Raw genomic sequence first — 25595 nt, 5'->3', positions numbered from 1 at the left:
AGGTGATAAGGCTCAAGAATTGATGATTCAGTCTTGCTCTTGAATGAAGATTTCCTTTGTTTGGCCTTCTGACAAGAATCACAAAGGCCATCAGGAGCAAATACTGACTTTGGAAGTCCTCTCACAAGATCTTTCTTAACCAACTCATTTATATTGTTGAAATTTAAATGAGAGAGTTTCTTGTGCCAATTCCAGCTTTCTTCAATTGATGCTCTACTCATCAGACAGATTGCAGAACCATCAGTATTTGTTGAAAGCTTGGCTTCATAGATGTTACCACGCCTGTATCCTTTCAGAACAACTTTGCCTGTAGATTTACTTACAACTTCACAGTGTTCTTCAAAGAAATCCACATGATAACCTCTGTCACAAATTTAACTAACACTCGGCAGATTGTGTTTAAGTCCTGAGACCAGAGCTACTTCTTTAATGATAACATTCCCAAGATTGATATTGCCATATCCCAATGTTTTTCCAATATTGTCATCTCCATAAGAAATACTTGGGCCAGCCTTCTCCACAAAGTCTGATAGCAGGACTTTATTTCCAGTCATATGTCCTGAACATCCACTGTCCAGAACTAGGATGTTTTTCCTGTTGCCCTGCAATCACAAAAACCACTAATGATTAGTTTTAAGGACCCAGACTTGCTTGGATCCTTTGGCCTTATTAAGTTTGTTAACATTTGCAGCGGATTTAGCATCAGAGTTTATGTTAATATTTTTCTTATCAGAATTTACACTATCAGACTTAGAATCATAACTTACACTAGAAGGAACAATGGTAACTTTCTTTAAAGAAGGTTTTATTTGATAATAATCATAGTACAAACTATGATATTCCTTACAAGTATAGATGGAATGCCATAAACTACCACAATGAAAACAAGGATTTTGTGGCTTATATCTAACAAACTGACTCTTAACTCCTGACTTTGAAGGTAAGGAGTTTATGTTCTAATTTTTCCTGCAAAAAGAAGCCAGATGGTTAGAACTTCTACAGTTATGACACGTTTTCCTAGGAGCATTAGGAACAGGCTTATAATCATTGCTTTTATTCACACCTTCCTTTTCATTCCTATTTTTCCTAAGTGATTTTACCTTGTTTGCATTCTTAACATCTTTCAGCTTATGCTTAAGCTGCTTCTTAGTCATTAAGCCTATGTTTACTTCAATTGTCTTTTTCTATTTTAGTTTGTCAGAAGTTAATTCCTTTTCAACTTCTAATTTCTCATTATCAGACTTTACAGCTACAAACTTAACAAGTTTTATTTTTGACTTTTGTTTAACAACTACAGGCTTAATATCTACAGTTCCTTTATCATTCTTATCCTCTCCATAACGTAAGCCCTCTTTCTAGTTTTCACTACTTAACAGATTATGAGCTATTCTGCCAGAGTTAGTCCAAGTCCTGATAATTTCTCTTTCCTTTTCTAACTCAGCTTTTAGAGATTCATTCATTTTAAGTACTTCATCTCTAACATAGAAGGCATCATCTCTATCTTTCTGAGTTTGATGGAACATGACTAACTCCTTTTCTAAATAATCATTCATCTTTTTACAAGCAAGATTATCTGAAGTTAATCTTTCACATGTTAAAGTTTGATCTCTATAACTAATAAACATGGTTTTAAGATATTTTCTCAACTCATTAATATCATCAGTATGAAAAGCATAAGTAGTTTGAGGTACCTTTGATTCAGCAGCTTCAGAACTGCTTTCAGCATTTGCTTTATCAGCATTTGCCATCAAGGCATAATTCTCCTCACTTTCAGAATCTGAGGTGTCTGTCCAGCTTTTCTTCTTTGTGACAAGAGCCTTGCCTTTGTCACTTTTCACTTTCTTGCAATCAGGAGATATGTGGCCTTTCTCACCACAGTTGTAGGATTAGACATTTGTATAATCTCCTCTGTCAGACTTTCCTCCTCTGCCCTCAGATTTTTTGAAATTCTTCTTATCAGAATTTGTGTCTTTCCTGGAAAACTTCTTTCCCTTCCTGAACTTCCTGTATGCAATCTTTGTGATCCCTTTCACCATAAGAGCACACAGCTTCATCATCTCTTTATCAGCCGTCTCAGACAAGCTTTCAGATTCTGAGTCATCATCACTTTCAGAACTTGATGACTTAGTATCAGACTTTGTGAAGAGAGCTTTACCCTTGTCTTTCCTTGAGGTAGCTGCTTTGGGGGATTCTTCTTCAGCCTTAAGAGCAACTGTCCTTGACTTTCTTCCTTTCCTCTTGCTTCTTTGTTTCATCTCAAGTTCATGAGTCTTGAGCATTCCATAAATTTCATCAAGAGTTGTTTCATCAAGATTGTAGTTGTCTCTTATTGTTGTTGCCTTCAAATCCCAGCATTCAGGAAGAGCTAACAGAAATTTAAGATTTGAATCTTCAAGATCATACTTCTTATCAACCAGTGACAAATCATTCAAGAGTTTGACAAATCTATCATATAAATCAGTCAATGACTCATTAGCCTTTGAGTCAAAGTGTTCATACTCTTGAGTGAGTATTGTCATCCTGTTCTTCTTAATCGTATCAATTCCCTGATATCTTGTTTCCAAGGCATCCCAGATCTCCTTTGCAGTCTTGCAGTTTATTACCCTGTTTGACATTACATTATCAATGGCACTATGCAGTAAGTGTCGTACCTTAGCATCCTTAGCAATTGATGCGATATCTTCAGCAGTGTAATCACTCTTCTCCTTTGGTACAGTCTTTGCTGTTTCACCTGCAACTGCAACAACGAGCTTGGTTGGTTTGTGAGGCCCTTCCTTGATTCTATCAAGATATTCTGGATCTGTCGCTTCCAGGAACATGGTCATCCTCACCTTCCATATGGGATATTCAGATGGTCTCAATATGGGAACTCTGATAGTCTCATATCGTCTTTGAATTTGTGTCTTTGGAGGTTCTTCAGTTTTGGTGGGCTTAGTTGGAGTTTCTATTTCAGACATGATTGTGTTTGGATCTTAAACTGTTTATGCGTTAACAGATAGGCCCTGATACCACTTGTTAGGTCACACACACACACTGTAGAGGGGGTGAATACAGTATATAGTACAATCAAATCGAACTTTAATAACTCAAGTAACAGAAAACAAACTTTATTAAAACAATAAACTCTGTTACAGTATAGAACTGTTCTCTCTCAGTGATGAACAAATATCACGAGAGCTGCTAGGGTTACAATGAATAATCTTCTCGATTGTGATAACACTTATAGTGTAAACCCTATATCTGTGTTTATATACTACACATTTACAAGATAATCGCTAATTGATATGGAATATAATTCTGCTTCCTAAAATATATCAATCAGATATCTTTTCTTCCAAGTATTCTATTCTTCATAGAATTCCTTCTTCATGCATATCTCTTCTTATGTTTGTCTCGATCTTCTTTCCTTTAACCAGCTTCCTTCCTTATCTGAACGTCCTTCAGTACTTAAGTTCTGATATCCATCTTCTGATGATTATCTCCTGATAATATAAGTACTGATATCCTTAAGTCCCGACTTCCAGTAAGTACTGATTTATCCTGTTTAAGTAAGATCTGAAAACTAAACATAAATCACATTAGCCATGACATTATCAAATATATCTAACAGGGACTATTGACAAACACTGTTCTACCTCAACCATGGAAAGGACTTACTTTTGGTGCAAATATATGTTGATGATATTATTTTTGGTTCTACAAATGACAGACTTTGTAAGAAGTTTGCCAAGTTGATGCAGTCAAGATATCAAATGAGTATGATGGGAGAATTTAACTATTTTCTGGGCCTTCAAGTCAAGCAGAATGAAGAAGGAACTTTTATTTGTCAATCTAAGTACACCAGAAATTTGTTGAAGAAATTTGGAATGCAAGACTGTTCAAGTGCATCCACTCCTATGGCCACTGCAACAAAGTTGGATAAGGATACTGGTAAATCAGTAGATATTACTGATTACAGAGGTATGATTGGCTCTCTACTCTATCTAACTGTAAGTAGACCTGATATCATGTATGATACATGTCTCTGTGCAAGATTTCAAGCAGATCCAAGAGAACCTCACTTGGCAGCTGTGAAAAGAATTTTCAAGTACCTTAAGGGTACAGCTGATATGGGATTGTGGTATCCTAGAGAATCAGATTTTAAGCTAATAGGTTACTCAGATGCAGATTCTACAGTGTGTGACCTAACAGGTCCATTTAAATTGAGAGTGATCAGAACTTACATTATGTACTTGAATGACTGAATGTGAGATATTACCATGCAGTTGTACAGTGTTAATAGAGGAATACGTCAAAGATGGAACAAATTTAAATGAGGCAAATGGAGATGCTTGAGACAGATTATATTGAGTGGCAGTAACAGAATGAAGATTGTGTTGCAACATCTGAACGAGTTAATGGCATTGACTCTTAGATAAATTCAAACTACCAACATCATTAGACATGTGCAGGCCTGCACTTATACTATCAGAACCAGACATAGCCTTTGTTGGCAACTGTGACACTACAACCACTACTGAGTTCCTGACAGGTGCAACCAATTTTGGTTTTGGCTTGAGCTTGCCAGAGAAATTATGCCAAGAGGGATATCCATGTATGTAGAAATATTTTTCTCTCAAATGTCCACTAATGTAGCAAAAATCACACATCAGAGAAGCATCAGATTATATTGTAACAGTGTGTTTCATTTATGGTTTATGCGAAGTCTTAATTTCCATAGCCATATTATTAACAGTGATACTAGTAGGATTTTGAGTCTCTCTTTGATTTTCATCATGAACAAGGTAACAATATTGATTTAGAGAAATGAAGATCCAGAGAGAGAAGGAAGAGAGAGAGTGAGTAGGATAAAGTTTGTTACAGATCCCTTTTACAAGAAACAAAGTATCTACGTATTGAACCAAGGAAAATCTAATTCTGGTATAAAAGAGGGAGCCTGGTCGGCTGTATATTTGGAATGAGCAGTAACAGTGGTATATTGAACAACTTCCTTGGGTTGTTCTAGGTGATTTTAATGCCATTATATCATTGAAAGAAGCAGATGAGGGAAACCCGATTTGGGATATTAGCATGACCGAGTTTAATGAGTTTGTTTACTTTACGGGGTAAACAGATTTACGTAGTTGTGGCTCTCGATTTACCTGGTGGGACAAGTACATTATGGCTCCCATATACGGAAAAATTGACAGGGTCAGGGTGAATGAAAGTTCGATTTCCACGTTTGACATGTCCTTAGTAAAGTTCATGGCAAGGGATGTTTCTGATCATAATCTGACGGCTGTTAGCTTGGGCAGCTCTGTTACTCCTATCAAGAAGCCTTTCCAAATTTTTAATCATCTGTTGGAGCACCCTAAATTTCTAAATATTTTAAAGGATGTTTGGGCTTGTGAAGTTGTAGGTAATCCGTGGCGGATTCTTACAAACAAGCTTAAAAAAGTCAAACAAGGTATGATCTCTTTGAATAGATCAGTGAAAAATCTGCATGAAATTGGTAACGATACTAGGATAATGCTCTATACTTTTCAAGAGAGCTTTCCAGTTTCCCCATCGCCTGACCAGCTCCAGAGAGAAGCTAAGCTAATTGAAGATTATAATTAGGCTCTAAAAATAAGGAGATAATTCTTTTCCAGAAGTCTCGTACCATATGGTTGGAAAGAGGGGACGACAATAACTGTTATTTTTCAATTACTATAGAGGTAGGTGGAACCTCAACAAGATTCTCTCTATTGAAGACGACAATAACTGTTATTTGTAATGTAATTTATAAATGCGTCTCCAAATTGTTGACCTCTCGGATGAAGAAGGTTATTCCTTGTCCTACCTCTTATAATCAATATGCATTTATTTCTAAACGTTCAATAAGAGATAACATCATGGTTGCCCGAGCTTTATGTTTAGCGTATCACCTGAGTAGAGCTCCTAAAAGGTGCGTTTTAAAAGCTGACATTCAAAAAGCTTTTGACTCCATAAATTGGTCGTTCCTCCATACTATTTTGAATAAAATGGGTTTTCCTGTGAGATTTACTGACTGGATCATGACTTGTATCTCAACGGTTATGTTCTCAGTAAAGGTCAATGATATTAAAGAGTATAAGATCATGCCCGGGCCTTCCTCTACAACCTTAAGTTTTTAGTTGAGTGACTCGGGTAGTCCTCCCACCTCCATTTATTTAATTTAAGTATTTGTTATTGGTATGGGTATTAGAATTGGTTGTATTTGTTCTTGTTAATCGTAGCAAAAAAATATCGTACGATTTAGGGGGCTGGTAAAGAGTATAAGATCCTGTTTGGGCCTTCCTCTACAACTTTAAGATTTTAATGTGACTGGTTACTTAACAAATGAATCACTTGAGGGGTATTTTACAGCGAAATCGGGGGCTTAGACAAGGTGATGCAATTTCTCCATATTTGTTTGTTTTATCCATTGAGGTGCTAACTCGTTGTATCAAACAATTTATAAACAATGGAAATTTTAAACATCACTGAAAAATCAAAGTTGTTGGACTCACTCACATTACTTTTGCAGATGATATATTGATATTTTATAAAGGTGAAGTAGACTCATTGTGCTTATTGCTCAAGGACTAAATCTATTATTTGCTATTTCGGGCCTAAAACCTACTATCCAACAGAGTAGTTGTTTCTTTGGAAATGTCTCCAATGAGGTAGTATATGATATTATTCATGTTTCTGATTTTTTTTGAGGTACTTTACCAATTCGCTACTTAGGGTTACCTCTAATCACGGGAAATCTGAAAAGTTCTTATTGTGGTAAAAAAAGTTTGTGATCGAGTAGAAGTCTGGACTAGGGCTGCACATGGGTTGAGTTGAGTCGATTTGGCTATTTTAATGACCCAGTCCATTTAAAATGGGTTACAAAAATATCAACCCATTAAACTCGAAAAAATTATGAAACTCAACCCAATTAATTATGTGATGGGTTGGGTCAGGTTGGGTTGGGTTAATCGGGTTAATCTAATCAGCATACATACGACAAACACCAGCCAACCTAATTTAATGAAATTATCATGTATTTGCAGTGGTAAAATGATAAGGTGCTGCTATTTAATTGTTCACGAAAATAAAACTATCAAAAAGAAACGGGAAGAAGGACTGGTATTATTTAAAAATCCTGCTTATTACAACTGATCATCAATAATCATCCAAATGGATGATTTTAGGTTAAATAAGAATTATCTTAATTACAAAAAGGAAAAATGGGACTCCCATAGTACATCCTAAGAACGAATCAAGAACTAAGTATTTATAATTTATTTAAGGGTTCTTTATATATTATACTCTGGCTTGTGGTCCGTAGAGCAAATAACACAAACAGATAGTTGGACTGCAAAGGAAACCAATACTAAAATAGGCTGAGCCTATATAGTAGAACCGGGTTGGGTTGGGTTAAGGTTTTATTTATCAAAACTCTGACCCAACCTATAATAAATGACCCAACTAAAAGACAACCCAATTAACCCACGGTTCTGAATGGGTCGGTTTGATCGGCCAACTTAAGGGTTGGGTTGGTCCTGTTTGGACAGGTTGGACAACCCATGAGCAGCCCTAGTCTGGACCTCTATTTTTTCGTCTTATGTGGGTAGACTCCAGTTAATAAAATCAGTGTTGTCCAGTATCCAACGGTTTTGGTCGATGTATCTTTTTCTTCCAAAAAGTGTGTTGAAGGCCATTCAATCCTTGTTTGCAAAGTTCTTATGTGGAGGTAGTAGAAAGCAAAAATGCCAATATAAAGTCGTTTGGATGGATTGTTGTCTACCAAAATGTGAAGGGGGGGTTATGTATTCATAACTTGTTCGAGTGAAACGATTCAGCCATTTACTTCCAATTGTGGCATATCTATCAAACAGAAAATACTAGTTTTTGGGTCAAATGGTTTAACAGAGATCTTTTCCGTGGTAAGATTTTTTGGACTTCAAAATTACCATATAGAAACTCATGGTATGTGAAGAATATTTTCAATACCAGGGAAGGTGCAAAACGTTATATCAGTTACAGAGCTGGTGTGAACTCGTCGTTTTATTTGTGGCATGACCCGTAGTTATTTGATGTTCCTTTGCTGCATAAATTTCAGGCTCTGATTATCATAGTTGTTAATTTTATCCTCTTTGTTAGGGTAAACTCAGTAATTTGGAATGGATCATGGGACTTATCTCAGTCGAATAACGTGAACATATTGGAGGTGAGGTCTGCTCTCCAGAATGCACAATTATTGGATCAAGATAACACTGGTTGGGGTGGTGTGCAGGCCTTAAACGTATACATGTCACACATTTGGAACTCTATTAGGTACATAGGCTCTTACCAATCTTGGTTTGACATTGTTTGGGATAGATAAAAAGATGTGCGTTTATAATGTGACTGGCAGTAAAACATCGTTTGCTTACAAAAGATATAATGATCAGATTTGGTATGAAAGTGAGCCCATCTTGTGTGTTATGCGGTAGGGACCCCGAAAATGTCAACCATTTATTTATAGACTGTTGCTTCATCATTTCGGTGCTTTCACTTAGTTTCTTCTCTTTTCTGCAAAACTGAAGCGAGTATCCTAATGATTTAAACAGAGGATGGAAAATGAGAATGATCACTCTTTTTTTGAATATTACAGTTTACCAAGTATGGAAAGAAAGGAACTATCGACTGTATAACCAAGTTGGTTATATAGATTTTAAAGGCTGTCTTTATAAAGTCAAGTAAGTGTGTAAGAAATGGTTATTTTCTCGTTCAAGTTTCAAAAATCAAGCGGCTAACAAAATAAACTCTTATGCTATTAGTAGTATAGGTCTACCTGATGATTTAATATATATCTTGTTTGACTGACCGAATGATTTAGCATATGTCTTGTTTGACTTGGCTAGGTTGTATAGCTTCTCTCATATACGTATAGGAGTTTTGTGGTAGAGTTCTTCATGACTGGGTATGCCCCATGTACAATGTGTTGACGGAGGAATTTTTTAGCAACAAAGTTCGAGGTTCGTGGCCGGAAACAAGATCTGTGACGGTAATTCTTCGTTGGAAAACGTGAATAGTAGTCGTCGGATTATATGAACAGTGTTTGGTGTTTGTGATTATTGGTGGCTGAGATTGCTTAGGGTTAGTGGTGGCTCCTTTGCACTCTCGTTTCTGACCCCTTGAAATTTGCCTACGTATCCTTATTTATAGAAAATTAAGCCAACATAGTTCTTGGGGAACAAGAAACCTAATGGGCTTAGATCTCTTGTTCCGAGTCCCATTAGAAAACCTACTGGAAACCGTCTTCTACTAGCTTTAGGAATGTCCATCGATGAGGCCCAACCACAAAGGCCCAAGGCTCGTCCATGGCTTCGAGACTTCACGTGTAAGGCATATCCCTGGCCAAGGATAACCCTCCGCTACCAGCTGTTTCTCTAATTTACGGACGCAAGTATAGCTGTGGTTCACCCCAAATATTGGACGCATCTTTGTCCCCCGGATAAGGAGCCCCTGTCAGGTTGCAGGACAAGTGATCCCAAGATTTTAGATGCAAAGTGCAGGATATTCCGAATTCTCCCAACGAGGATACCCGTTGACTACAGAGACAGAGCTCCCAAAGCACATACCAGAATTTACTCCACATCCCCAATGAGGAGACTCATTGACTACATGAGGAGGCCTTCCGTCCAGGCATACCCCTGGAGGTCTCTGACCACGAACACCGCCTTCCCGTGGTTGCATTACATGAAGGAGTTCTTCAATACAGTACCTGCAACAAATAAGTTAGTAATAATGATCTTCTTTCTTCTCGAATCATCCAAAGAATCCGTCCTAGTAACAATGCTGAAATCCCATCCAAGTCATCTCTTCTACTTAGGGTGCGCCCTAAGATCTTCCACAAGCAAGAGATCAACCCAAAGATATCATACAAAGCCTCTTCTTTAGCAACAGGGCGCGCCTAACATAGGTTTAGGGTTACCCCAAATTTCCAGGGCATTTAGACAACATCTTCTTCTTTTCCAATATAAAGGCGCGCATTCACTCCTTTCCTACAGGGCGCGTCTTGATCGTTCTTTAACAATAAATTTGCCTTTCCTTAATTTCAGGCGCAAATATTTCAATTTTGGCCTAGTTACCCCGGTTTTGACCCGAATAATGTTTATACCAAATTCCGGCACAACACAATGTATGGAAATTTTTTTATAAAAAAAATATAAAAATATTATTTAGCAAAAAAAAAAAAGAATATGAGAAGAGAAGAAGTGTAACGTGAAAGTAACCAGTGCACGGTAGAGGCCCAGTGGTCGACTTGCATCTCTGGCCTCTTGTTACAAGGCCGTAGCTCCAAATTTGTAAAGGCCACTTTCTTTCATTATCAACCTAAAACATCCAGTTATACATTACCAAGGGGCCCATTGTACAGAAGCCCACTTTTGTTTATATGTACAATAATATGATTGCCTTTGCCACAATTGTCAGTTGTCGTTTTCCAAAACCTTCGAATATAAAATTTTATGATTATTCCCGTATCTCCCTCTCTGTTTTGTATAGATCATTAATGAAAAAAGTGCAGGGTTCATTTGTAATTTTCAGAGATAAAAACTTGAAAAGATTAAATTAACCTTCTATTGATTTTATCAAGAATTATTTATGTGCATTCAGAGACAGTTTCATCTTTTCACCAATCTTTTACTCCACAAATTAAAAACTTGATCTAGACAATAACATTAAAGTTGATTGTTCAACGTTCATCTAAAAATGATCAAGAGTGTGGGGTCCATTATTAGTTAGAGGACCAAGCCAAAATCAAGGCTCTAATTACCTAATCAGAACGAGAAAACAACACATTAAAACATAAAAAACCAACCAAGTTGACAAAAAGATAACTGGCCACTTGAAATATAAAAATAACACAATGGTTAAACAGTAGCTTTCCTCTGCATCACAAACCAATACACATTGCATTCTCAGTAGTACATTACTTCTCCTAGTTTAATCCACCGACAAGGCAAGTATCATTTTTAATCTTTTTGTATGGAACAGTATCCCATATACATATATTTAAACAAAATAAATATTCGAGTCCGCTAAATAATTCCTAAAACCGTCTGTATTAACGTGTAAGGTACATATTTGATAATTTTCTTAAAATAATAAGAATTCCGGCGTGTATATATTTGCCTCAATATTATAGAAATCGGGAAGCGGAAAAGATCGATCGATATACTGATTTAGTATTAATCGAAAAATCGGGATCGATCGATATACTGATTTAGGATTAATCGAAAAATCGGGTATTAATTGAAAAAAAATAAAATGCATTTAAAGTTTTAAATTATATTAAATTTTAATATCCTTATTATAGTGGTATTTTTTAAGTTAATATACATATTTATCATATTATACAATTTACGATTATATAAATTTAAATAAAATTATGTATTAAATATAATAAATTATTTGCAATATACACATCAAGAAAAATATATAAGAATTAGTCGGATTTCAAAAATCAGATCGATCGCATTTCTTCCAAAAAATTAATCATTAAAATAAAAAATCTTTAAAAACATGATTTACGCTCATAAATTAAAATTATAACAAATATCATGCACCATTATTCAAAAACGAATTTGGAATATCTAGACTGATCCTTAAACAAATAAGTTACTCATCCCACGCCGTTAAAAAAGTCCTGAATTTACTATTTTCAGTGTCTTCAATCATAAGAGTTGGACAAAATGTAACAATAAACAAACCATCCCACAACGTGGACTATAATTTTTTTATCATGACATTATTCATGTAGAGATCCAAACAAAGACAATAAGAAAAAGAGAGATCTGGTCTTTGCCTTTAGCTACTAGCTAGCTCCTCCTCTTCTCTTCTCTTCTCTTCTCCCCTGTCTCAAACTCAACATTTTCATTCTACATTCGAACTTGTATCCAAAATGTCAATGCATGCAAAAACAGATTCAGAAGTGACAAGCCTGACAGCTTCATCGCCAACTAGATCCCCACGGAGGCCTTACTACGTGCAGAGTCCGTCCCGAGACTCGCACGATGGTGAAAAGACAACTAACTCCTTCCACTCCACCCCGGTGCTCAGCCCTATGGGATCACCGGGGCATCATTCGCGTGACTCTTCCTCAACCAGGTACTCCGGTTCTCGAAAAGTCAGCGGCCGTCACCACCAGCATCATCGTAAAGGTGAGAAGGATTTCGGTGCTATTGAGGAAGAAGGGTTCCTGGATGACGGTGAGAATCATAGTAAAGGCTTCCCTAGACGTTGCTACTTCCCGGCTTTCGTCGTTGGTTTCTTTGTTCTCTTCTCTTTTTTTTCTCTGATCTTGTATGCTGCAAGTAAACCTCAAAAGCCCGTTGTCACGATGAAGGTTGGTAATCTGTATTCCCCTCGTAGTACACTAATTGAGGAGTTCACTACGCCATAAGTGCTCATAGGCAATGTCATAGTCCGAGTATTGTCAACTTTTTTTTCTTTCTAATTGAGGAGTCACTACGCCATAAGTGCTCATAGGCCATGTCTGTGTGAGTCAAAGTCCGAGTTTAATGTGACTTACAGGAATCATAGGTTTGTTTATTAAATACGATTGTTTTTTTGTTGTTGTTGACAGAGTATATCATTTGATCAATTTAAGATCCAAGCTGGGACAGGCAGTTCTGGAGTTGCAACTGATATGGTGACTATGAACACGACAGTGAAACTTACGTTTCGCAATACAGGAACATTTTTCGGGGTTCATGTAACATCATCGTCTCTTGATATCGCTTACAGTGATCTCACCTTAGCCACCGGAACTGTAAGTTTACATTCAAAACATATCATAAACTTCAATTTTTAATATCCAGTTTATTTAACAGAAACCGCCGGTTACAATACTACAAATCGCATAAGAGTTTAATGTTTCTAAGTAGGTACTCATCTAAATTAGGTGATTACACAAATTTTTTAATATAAATAGACGAATGGTACATTAGTAATTGATTAAAAATTTGTTAATATCACTAAAATACTCTACGTACTCATATAATTCTCCCAAGTGGACATTTTGTTGTCGTATAATATCTAATAACTTTTACCAAAACAAATCAACACTTTGTAATTTGTAAGCTAAATTTGCACTTGAATGTACATAAATGTGTTGGTATAGATTCCTTCTGTTGTTATGGTAATTGATCACACATGCACACACCAAAGGTTGAACTTGTGACCTCCCGTCTCTCGTAAGGTAGACACGAACTGAACCACTGCACGATTACTTTCTTGGCGTGGTATTGATTCTTTGCTTGTTTGGATTGGATAAATTAAATATGATCAGATAAAGAAGTTTTACCAATCAAGAAAAAGTCAGAGAAGCATAGCAGTGACGGTAAAAGGAGGGTACGTACCCCTGTACGGAGCAAGTGCTGATTGGGGGAGCAAAGATGGGAAATTGACAGCACCAGTGCCATTAAACCTCAACTTCACAGTTAGAGCCAGGGGCTATGTTTTGGGGAAACTGGTGAAGCCCAAGTTTTACAAGACCATCCAATGTGCCTTAAGTTTGGACCCAAAGAAGATGAACAAGCCTATTTCTTTGAAGAAATCTTGTACTTACAAGTGACTGTTGACAAATTATTGAAGATAATAAAAAGACGAGAATATATTTTACAGCTGGATTTTCTTTTGGGTTTAAGAAGAAAAGGAAAAAGAAAATAAATATGAGCGAGAGTGAAGAACATGTGTCACATGGGGCCATGGGCTTGAGTTAGAAACAACTGCTAGTCTGCAATAGTTTATATATTTTACATTTCGTTTTTTCGTTTACTTTATCATTGTAATCTAATACTGGCATTGGTTTTATCTTTGTAATGGTTTGGGACGGCAACTTGTAAGTAATTTTGCCATTTAGTAGACTTTTTAATTTTTTATTTGTTTTTTTTAAAGTTGAATTATTAGAGTATTTCAGTGGGAAGAAATGTCATAAATAAAATTTGCAGAGATTATGTAAAAAAAGTGTTAACTTGAGTGAGTATTGCCCTTAAACTATTTGGAGTCTTAAAATACAATATAAGAAATATGGAGAAAAAACTAATTCAACGGTATCTTATTGATTCCTTAAATTATTAATATCTTCTTCCAATTTCTTATATTTAGCTAACCTCTCTTATTTTCAAACTTTTATTTTATAATATATTTAAAAAAAGTACTTTCTTTTTCTCTACTTTATGTAATAATTATATTTTTAATGATAAAATATTGTATAAGAAATGAATATAAAGAATATTGATGGAGGTGAGAATAACTATTGATATCTTAAATTAATAATATCCAATATTTTATATTAAATTTAGTGAATGAACCTAATATTTCACATCACCTCTTACCATATAAAAGATGCATTCTATTTATAATAACTTGAGATAATAATAAAATATTAATTATAAAACATAGTCAATCATTATAGTCAACTCATAATAAATTATTTTATAAATCCAACAAATTTTATCATTTTAGTAAAATGCTCTTAAGCAAGCAAATCATACACTAACGCAAAAGCTCTACTGGCAAGCACACATGTACTATTAAACAAAAAATAGTTAATTTCCGGATCTCAACATAATACACACAATATATTTTTAACTCCGGTAAATAAATAATTTGGAATAAAACTTCTAACTCGGTAAATAAATAATTTCGAATAAAACTATTACATAAACTGGGTTTTAGCCTCTTAGGGCTCGATGGTTCATGGGCCTGAATAGTTAAGATGTTATGGATCATGCCATTTGATTTTGGGCGTTATCATATTATTGACTATTGCGAAATAATTTCTTTATTTCTTTCGATATACAGTAGTATAATAATCAAACGCAATAAAACTAGGCAATAGAATGATGGAAATTGAGGCTCACTCATTAAACTCGAATGTAAGGTATTTTGAAGAGACATAAAATAAAATTCATAAAACCAAAAACTTGTTGATAGGAACAGAGATTTATTAGTAAGATCAACTCAATTTTTTTAAAAAAAATACCTGCGCAAACATAATTCCACTTACACTATAAGACTTGAAACTTATGCTCCGTTTGGTATACAGTTAAAACAGTTTTTTAGCAAAAAACTGTCAGGAAGGTATTTGGTAAATTCTAAAAACTGTTGTCTGGAAAAGTGCTTTTAGTCTAAAAGCTGCTGTTTGCAAAAACTGTGCTTTAACAAAAAGCTGCTTTCGGAAAAAGCTGTTTTCAGCTTTTATAGGAAGTAGCTATCAGTTTTACCATCAAACCTTCTCAAAAATATTAATTTTATATATTATATTTCATAATATGTATAAATTAAAAATAATTACCAAACAGTTATTTAATTTTTCTGACAACACTTTTTCCACCAGCACTTTTTTTCACAGCACAGTAGTTTTCAACGGCAGCACTCCCGAACAGAGCTTAAAAGGGTTCTTGTTATCAACTTTTTCATTTTGGTCATTACTTTGTGCAGTGAAGGTCTAGTTCAAAAATTCTTTAGAAAAAAAAACAGGAAAATTGTTTATAAGGAAGCAAGAATGAACGGTAGTAATTTTAATCTAGTGCTAGGTTCCTAAAAAATTTAAAATTTTTATGAAACGACATGACACATGACATGTTTTAATTTGTGAGCTTATATTAATATTATTTTCATATTATATTTAGAAAAATTGTTCTTTACAATATGATACATCAATATTTGAAAAAAAAATTCGAAAAACCTAACATTTCTCAATTTGAATTAACGGAGTCAACAATCACAACCTTCATCAATGAAGTCGGACATAATTAGAATCTACCTTATCTACATTTTGTACTAAATAAAAAATATAACCGTGACTATCATCTAATTGAGCTGAAACTGTCACCAGTGATTTCACGAATAACTTGACTCAGTTTACGCCTCTAACGGTAACCCAACTTCTCGAATTAGACCAATCGGACCCCTGATAACCAGTCACCAACTGATGCATCCTATTCTCTGGCAAAACAGTAGAACCAGAACGCAAATTCCAGTCAAATTCATCCCCTGAAATGAACTCTGGTACAATTTGTCGCGGCAACAATGATGTTTGTGCAGACAGCCAATGCGGAAAATTTAGAGCACTTGTCGGAGATGTACAATAAACATCCCTCATTTCATTGTAACCAGCAATGAAGGGGTGATCTAAAAGCATCTCAGCCGTCCATCTTTCTCTCGGATTTTTCGCAAAACATTTGCCTAAAAAATCCTTTCCTAGTTTCGATAACTTCTCAGGAACCTCCGGAACCTCATCACCCACCCCAATTCTCATCATTAGTCCCCCAAAATCTGTCTGTCTCCGGCATTTCCATGCCGGAGTCCCAGTGATCATCTCTAGCACTAAACATCCGAGTGCCCAAATATCCGCCGCGGATTCTTGCTCACCTTGAGTAACCATTTCGGGTGACATGTACATTATCGTACCTCGTAAGTCACACTTAGACCTCGCATTTCCAGCTCTTTTAGCCAGCCCAAAATCCGCAATTTTAGCTACATGGTTCCCATCAACCTCAACTAAAAGAACATTTTGCAGCTTAATATCACAGTGAACATACCCCTTCTGGTGAACATAACAAAGCCCTTTCAGAATATCTTTCGTAAATCTCCGAACCTCGTATTCGGACACGATACAGTTCTTGAGCTTGTTAGCTAAAGAACCGCCAGAAGCATACTCCAAGAACAAGTTAAACAATTTCTCACCTTTTTCAAGAGTGATATCGTGATCAAAACAATGAATTATATATGGACATTCACACAACTCATTTAGAATATATTTCTCGTTTGCAAGACTAGCAGCTAGCGAAATGCTGCATGATTTTACGGCTATTAAAGAAGGATAATTTTGGCTTGTTGAAAATGCTAAATTCACTTGGCCGAAGCTTCCGTGCCCGAGTGTTTCACCACGTACCCAATTCATGTGTGATGATTCTCTGACTTGCTTTCTACTGGTTCGGCTCGGTTCGGTTCGGTTTTGTTGGGAAGTTTAGGGTTTAGGAGGAGTGTGGTGATCAATGAAAACAGAGTGTTCGTTTACTTACCCTTAAAGGAGACTTATGTTTCTATATATACACCAAGAAAAGTATAATAGTAGACTTTATTTTTTTTTGTCTGAGATACTAAACCCATGATACAGTCATTTTTCTGATAAAGTTGGGTTGCATTCGTAAATTTGAGAATTGTCAGGTGTGCAAAACATTTTTGTCATTTTCCTTTTATTACCTCCTCAGTCCCAAAATACAAAATACAAGTTACTTTTGATTTTTTACGTGTAGTATAATATGAATAAAAAAAATAGTTTCAAGAAATATTCTTTAAATTTTCTTTTTCGGAATAAAAGTATACACATATTATATTTTAATTAAACGATATTTTTTTAAAAAAATATGGGAAACTATAACTTTTATACTCCTTAAAAAACACGTAAAAAGTCAAAAAAAAATTAATTTGGAACGGAGGGAGTAATACTTAAAATATTCGATTTTTTATATTTAAAGTGTCCATTGATTACTAGATTGTTTATTTAATGTTATATTGTGTATTTTATGGCAGATTATTTTGAATATATTTATTAAATCGTATAATTACTCTTTATTGAAAATATTAGCAATAAATGGATAATTTATTGAAAAGATTACACAATAAATGAATATATTTAATTAAATTGTATAATTACTCTTTATTGAAAAGATTATTTTGAATGTAAATCGTTTTTTTTTCAAAAATAAGCAAAAAATTATAAGGATAAGTCTTCTTGCATCGAAATTTACTACCGACCACAAAGCGAGAGTTCTGTGATTTGCCTGCAAATTTTTTTAGATAAATAAAACTGCGTGTTAATGCAAATTGCAACATTAGTAAGGTGCATTTTGGCGATTTAAAAACAACGAAGAATAAAATGAAATATCGTTAATATTTTGATGATAATCAGGATTTAATAAAAAAAAATTATTCTGATTTTCAGCTAAAAATCACAATTGAAAATTTAACTCCAACCAAATAAATTGACTCGGCCGGAACTTCGGTCTGCGTTGTCAAAATTCTTTACATACTTTTTTATCATGCTTGACACGTATTTTAAGATTACTGTAAAATATATTTTTAGAATTTTTTTTAGTTTTCTTTTACTGTATAAAAATTTAAATATTATATTTTTATTTTTTAAAAAAATATTTAAAATAATTTAGGAAACTATGTTTAACGTATATCTTAAAATACGTGTCGATTTCCCGTCCTCCAACGTAAACAACAACCCAGGATACCGTGGGAGTATCGTTTACCAAATATTACATGAAGATTAAGAGGAATAAAAACAGAGCAATGTGAACGGTGTAGCATGCCATATCTTTTACCAAGTAAAACCTCAAGAAGTGTAGCTTAAGTATTTACTAACTTTTCTTCTTTCCGGCCAAACAATATTTAATCCTTGGATAATTTAAAGAGGGAAGGTGGACAATATAAGCAGAAAACATGATCCACAATTTGAAGGAAAGCATTGCCATTATAAAAGAAACGTGACCATGGAGTGGTGTGAAATATAAGAAACCTCAAATTTTGATTCTTCAAACAAAAGAAACATATGGAAGATAGAATATGAACAACCCCTATATGAGAAATGAACTTTACCGTGGACACACATTTAACATCTTTGTTATTTCAATCAATTACATGATGCAACTATGCAATGTATACCTTCCTTTACATTTAGTGCCATCTTATCACCTTTTTCTTAATCGAACGTTTTTCAGAGATGGATTTAAAAATATAAATATTTACGCGCAAACGTTGTCATTATTGATAATTTTTCGCGTCGTTTCAGTCGTCGTGGTCGACGCACGAGATGTTAAAGAGAGTGCTTCGTCTATCGATGAACAGCGGATTGACGGAGGTCTTGGCATTACTTTGTTTTTCTCTCCTTTCTTTTCAACGAGTTTCGACCATTTTGTTCGAAATTTATTTGTTCGTATAGAACCGCTTGTAGAATCAAATCTCGAACGCCCTATTCTCGCTTTATTTGAATTGGAGCTTGTTCGAGATATCTTATAAATGATTTTTAAATTACAACATCAATATAATCTAACTTATAAGTAATTTATAAGTGGTACACAAATATGTGCGTGAATATATTTAAATGAGGAGCATATTGCATAATTGCATCTGCATGTGAGGAAATGGAAACTTCCACTCTCTTATTGAATTAATATAGGCAGCTATATACATAAATAATGCAATAGAAGCCTCTACTCTTCTCAACATGTTTTTGTTCCCATTTCACATTGTAACTGCAATCTGCATGTTATTGTAAAAGGAACATTTCAAATACTTGCAATAAGGAATCAATCATTAGGGTTTCAAGCATCAACAATCTTGAACCTAATTTTATTCTAATCTCGACCAATATTCGATAACATTAATCTACCAAATATTACGCATGCCGTGCCCCCGTTGACACCAATATCTTGCTTAGTCATGGTCAAAATCGGTCATGAGGGCAAATTCTTTATGCTAACGAATGGAGGTATCGAAAAAATTGAACTTTGGGGCCACCGAAAAAATTAAAGTTTTTATTATATATACATGAATGAAAATAATAAAAAATATAGGCATAATATAAATTGTAGGGGCACATTTTTATTTTTTAATAAAAAAAATTAATTAAAAAATAAGTTATCTTGTTGTACCAACTTAAACACTATTGATATCTTTTTTTTATCATTATTTAAATTTATTATCACTGGATATAATATTTTTTTGGGACTTTATATATCTCAGAGCTAGAGCCGGGAGTACGTGTTGTTCGTATACTTTCGTATTTCGTGTAATGGAGGGCAAACACATATCCGGCACGTTCAGCATTCATGTACCTAAAGGTAAACACGTATCCGTAACTCATCATTTCGTATTCGTTTCGTGTACATTTCGTGCATAAAAATAAATAAATAAAATAATTAATAATTAATAATTATATAAAATATTATATAGTTGGATATAATTTTACATATATATATATATATATATATATTTATATTAAATGGGTGCCCCTTCACGGCCACAGGTGGTTCTAGCAATCACCTGCCACATTGAGGCATTGCGGCATCCCCCGCAATTCTTAATTGCGGTAGCCGCAATTTGTCAATGCGGCAACTCGAGGATTAATTATATTTTTCAAAGTTAAATATTAGTTTTATTTTGAAATAATTGTAAAATAATAGATAAATAATATATAAATAATTTTAATTCCTGTTTAAATTTATAATTTATTTATTTATTGGTTATTATATTTTTATTTTGTATTTTCTATTTATATTAATAAATTCTTTATTTTAACAAATAAAATTACAAACTGCTGAACACATCTCGAGCAATGTTTCATTGCTGGAGTTAGGGGTGAGCAAAAAACCGAATTGAAATCGAAACCGAACCGAAACCGGCCAAAACCGAACCGAAAAAATCGAAACTGAAACCAAATCGGCGGTTGCGGTTTTTAATTTTAAAAAACCGAGACTTTCGGTTCCGGTTTCGGTTATAGGTTAAAACCGAACCGACTAAAACCGAACCGAACCGATTATTAAAATAAATAAATATATATATAATTTATATAATTTATATGTATTCTTAAAATTAAGACTTGTTGTTGTTATTATTATTATTATTATTATTATTAATATTATTATTATTATTGTTGTAAGTTGCAAGCTAGTGAGTGATGCAGTGTCGGTACCTAGAGGTATTTAAAAAGTGATTATACTGTAACATAATATTATAATACTATATACGAAAATTACAATTTACAAGAGAAGAGGCAGAAAGACTATACACGCATAAGAGATGAAATTAAAATAAACCACATATGACCATGATTTATATTGACGTTTAAGTTAAACTATTTATCAAATCAATGCAAAGTCCCAGTAAAGTGAGAATGATAATGAGAATCATTAATAGACAAAACTGCATATCCAGTGACTAAGAGCACTACAGCATATTTACCAGCTTCATTCATGTTATTGGAAGGTTCTTTCCGCTTCCCTTTCCCGTGACGAGGTTTGTTTTTTATTTTCATCCGGTTTTAAAACCGAAACCGAACCGTTACAAACCGAACCGGGGTTTTGAAACCGAAACCGAACCCGAACCGGTGGTTGCGGTTTTCGATTTTAGAAATCGGGGATCTATAGTTCCGGTTCCGATTTTACCCTAAAACCGGACCGAACCGGCCCATGCTCTACCCTAGTTGGAGTGACCATTAAAGATGACCATCAACCAGTTTCTGGAGCCATTAAGGAAGAGTCATTGCGGGAGGACGTTGTTTTAAATGTAACGGTTCTTGTCCGCTTTAATTTTCCTAATTTATTTTTTTTTTAAAATGAATTTTTAAATATTTTTTCGAACTTATATTTTGATATTTTTAAATTAATATTTTAAACTAAAATATTTAAATTAAATATTGAATTTAAAACTTTTGAGTGAATAAGTATTTTTTAATTATTTGTTCGAAATAGTATTTTCGAATTTTTATTATAACGGAATATTGTGGGTTTTATATTTTTTTTAATATTGTGAGTTTTATGTTTTATTATTTTTCTTGTACTTGTCCAATTTAATTTATCAATTTTTAATTTATAGTAAACAAATATAATGCTAAAAATTGAAAATGTGGAAAACTAAAAAAAATGAAATTTTATCGATCTTTCGTTACCTATAAAAAAATATTAAACAACTCAGCCCCCGAATGTTAAACATTTTTTCGTAACAAATAAAAAATTACCCTCTGTCACTTACAACATTGTTTCATTGCAGTTAGTGCAATGAAACATTCTTGTAGGTGGCTTTTTAACCACCCGCCGCAATATTTTATATATGTTGGGGATGGGCCGAACCCGAACACCTCCCGCAATGACGCATTGTGGGAGGGATTTTTAATATTATTTGTCCTCATTTGTTTTTTTAAAAATTAAAAATTATTTATAAAAAAATATTTAATTCATCATAAGTTCATTAAGCAGTACAAATGTGTTATTATACATAATTTTGACATATTTAAAATTTAAATTAAAATAGCTTGATTAGAATTTACTCAAAAAGGTTTTAGAGAAGACGACACATTTCGATCAATAAACAATCATATTTGCAATACTTTATTCTTACATTTCAGTTACTATCTTCGGTTTTTTATTTTTTCATTAAACCTAATATTTTAATTATTTTTCCGATTATATATCTAATTTATTTTTAAATTTTTAACTCATTATACAATTGATAATAAATGGGAAGTAATAATAAAATTATAAAATATAGAACAAATTGCTGTTAAAATTAATTATATATTTTATAACTCTGTTATTATCGGAAAAAAAATTAATTCATTAAAATATAATTTTTTGTTATTTTAGAAATTAATTAAAAACAGACCTCCGGCCGCATTGTTTCATTGCAGCAGGTACCTGCCACAATAAAACAATGCGAGGCACCCGGTGATTACTACAACCACCTGGGGTTGTGGATCAAAACCCATATTAAATATATATATATATATATATATATTTACATATAACAATATATTTTTGGGTATATTTTTAGATATATTTTTATAAATATATATAAATTTTATGTATATATATATAATATTAAAATAATATATATTTATATAAATGAATATATAAATATTAAAAAAAATATTAATTTTTTTTTTATTTCGTGTACTTTCGTGTCGTGTCGTGTATTCAAGGGTAAACACATATCCGTACCCGTTTAAATTTCGTGTTATTTCATGTCGTGTACTTTCGTGTTCGTGCTGAACACATATCCATTTATATCGTGTTGTTCTAATATCCTTTTATCGTGTCGTATGCCAAATTAACACCACCGTAAACAGATATCGTATCTGGGAAAAAGAACAGAAATCTGAGAGAACCGTCCAACACATGAATGAGATAGGGAGGAGGGTAATTAAGGACGGTCCAGGAGGCAGGAGGGGGCAACCGGCCCAGCCCCTACAGGGGAGATACTGAGTTCACGTGTTGTTGTGTGAGAAAGCACATGTAATTGTGATACATATGCTGCACCTTGACCATCAGATATTTGACTATATGTCCATAAATATTTTGCCCAGTTTTGCCACCTTACATATTTATAAGACCGCGTTTGCTGATTACTCTGATTTCATCCATTTATTGGTTTTTAGCTTTTATATAATTTAATTTGATGTGTGATGATTGGAATGATTATTCATACATGTTAAACATGCATGCCATTCTATTTTAAGTTTCATCAACTCATTTTAAGTAAAGTTTTATATAAGCACGTTTTGTATTAATTTCTTTTGTCAATTGTTTGTATTCATAACCTTCAATTGTTTGTATTCAAAACCTTCCTCGAGTTCCCACCTAATTCTTATATGATAAACTGATCTCATCAACTTTATTTTTTAATTAGCTAGGATGATGGATGTAACACATGTACGTGTGTGTTTGTTAATCTAATCTTGAACACATTTGAACCCAATTTAGAAAGATGATGGTTGTATATTGGGTTCTGTTTTATGTTATAAGAACAGCAGTAATAACCTTTGATGAGGATTGTTTTCCTTGCAAGTTTCAATGGAACAACACGCCCTTCCGACCTGTTAATTCGAAATCAAAACTAAATTATTAAACAATTACTAATATTCCAAAATTCATTTAAAAAGATTATAATACGAAATCGCAGCTAAAAGCGGAAGTTCAAAAGTCAATCTACTTCAATCCTAAGTCCTCGAACTCCAATGCTACCCAAATAGAACTTTAAACCTCAAATTGAAAGTGGTGATCTACAAAGCCCAGTAAGAAAATAATCGATCCAACTAGGAGGGCAAGTAACATATACACATATAACAAATTACATAATTTATACGATACGATATACGAAATAAACACTTTCGATAAATATTCTTATTCTTATTCGATACATACGATACACATAACACATAAACAACAATAATGCAAAACCCATAATCCATACCACGACCACTACATCCCAGTGATAACGGTTCTAAATTTTCACAAAACTGTCACTACAATCTGCTGACTACGGTTCTCAGTTCTTATTCGTTATTTTCGCAAACCATGACACAAATCAGAGATCCAAAATTATCGTCTAGACATCACACATATACACAACAATACATATACTGTAACACATAATACTTTCAAATATATAATCACTTAGCCCAAATTTTGATAATCAAATATAAACGTATAACATACAATTCTGAAAACACTAGTAAAATCGATCGAAAACTTACCTCAAATACTGACCATATATGTATATAGCCTTTTTGACGCTCTAAACGATGTTATTCGGAAAAACGCGAAACATGAAAGTTGTAGAGAATGAAAAGACCTCTCCGAAAAGTTCAGAATCGCTGAACTCTGACTCACGCTGAATTTTCTACGAATTTTACAAAATAACCGATTTTTGCTGAGAAGAGTCATACGAATTTTGATATTAAAAACGAGGAAGACGAATATGATGTATTTATAACGATACAAAGCCCTATATCTTAACCTGCAAATTATCCATATTAGAATTTGATCCAAATATTAGGCTCATTAGTCTAATTCGTTTTTAAATCTTTTTTTCTATTATTTTATTATTAATTAAATTCTAAAAATTATGAGATATTAAATTCAACATGTGAGTAAGTATTGATTGAGTTGGTTCGTGAAGTTGCAATGTTGTTATTTCGAGGATGTGTCGCTACTGCCCCAGTCAAGTATTGGGGGCCTTTGGATAAATCATCAAAGCAGGATATGGGAATGGGTCAATGAGAATGAAATGAAAATTTAATATCTAACATATTAATTATGATCCAAACACCCCTTAATATATCAAATTTGTAATGTTTATATAGGATGAATTTACGTCGTTTCATAATTTATGTAGGATAATTTGCAGTGGCGGATCCAGAGGGGTTAGAGAATCATATATTTAAGTGACTATGGGTTAATGATCAAAATTCAATCTTTTTTGTCATTTCCAGTAGACTTTTTGATAATCATCCTCAAATAATATATTATTATAAGATTTGTGATAATAATATTAGTAATCAACTGGTTGTTTGAAAATGCACGTAAAAGTTCTGGGAAAAAATAATGGCAAAAAATGGTAAGAGTTGATGGGCCGCTACAACTCTCTACAACTGTATTTAGTAGTTTAATTTTAAGGCCCAGCAAGCATCTGTAAATTTTAGGTTGGTTATTCATGGGCTATAGTGGTGATGATATATTAACACGGGCCTGGTCCAGACTCCAGATATAGTGTACCTTTCATTACATATGTTTGGTTATGAACATCAAAACAAAATCTAAAATGTAATAATTCACGCCCAGTGGGACTCGAACCCACAATCGCCTGATTAGAAGTCAGACGCCTTATCCATTAGGCCATGGGCGCTGCTTGGTTCCAGTTGATGTCTTTTTAGTTAATAACTTACCCTAACAAATTAAAATATATGATTTGGTTAAAACAAATAAAATTATGATATTCAAGTATCCAACAGTTGATGACAATTTTTTACCTTAAAACCAGGAGAGGATCTAGTAAAGGAT

General features: G+C 33.7%; 2 protein-coding genes and 1 non-coding gene across 3 annotated transcripts; 1 reads left to right on the top strand and 2 right to left on the bottom strand.

Moving 5' to 3' along the window:
* The first annotated feature begins 11765 nt into the window (after positions 1-11765).
* Positions 11766-13901, top strand: LOC141723362 (uncharacterized). The gene is made up of 3 exons (XM_074525149.1): positions 11766-12364; positions 12605-12790; positions 13310-13901. Exons 1-3 carry the CDS (start codon positions 11921-11923, stop codon positions 13592-13594), a joined length of 915 nt encoding a protein of 304 aa, XP_074381250.1. The 5' UTR covers positions 11766-11920; the 3' UTR covers positions 13595-13901.
* A 1733-nt stretch (positions 13902-15634) lies between these two features.
* Positions 15635-17066, bottom strand: LOC141661469 (mitogen-activated protein kinase kinase kinase 20-like). Its single transcript, XM_074468485.1, has one exon. It carries the CDS (start codon positions 16928-16930, stop codon positions 15884-15886), a length of 1047 nt encoding a protein of 348 aa, XP_074324586.1. The 5' UTR covers positions 16931-17066; the 3' UTR covers positions 15635-15883.
* An 8301-nt stretch (positions 17067-25367) lies between these two features.
* On the bottom strand, positions 25368-25440 carry TRNAR-UCU (transfer RNA arginine (anticodon UCU)). Its single transcript has one exon. It is a non-coding gene; the product is annotated as a tRNA-Arg (tRNA).
* Between the last annotated feature and the right edge of the window lie 155 nt (positions 25441-25595).

Source organism: Apium graveolens, chromosome 5 (assembly GCF_009905375.1).
Source record: "Apium graveolens cultivar Ventura chromosome 5, ASM990537v1, whole genome shotgun sequence".
NCBI lineage: Eukaryota > Viridiplantae > Streptophyta > Magnoliopsida > Apiales > Apiaceae > Apium > Apium graveolens.
This window is presented reverse-complemented; position numbering and strand designations above follow the sequence as displayed.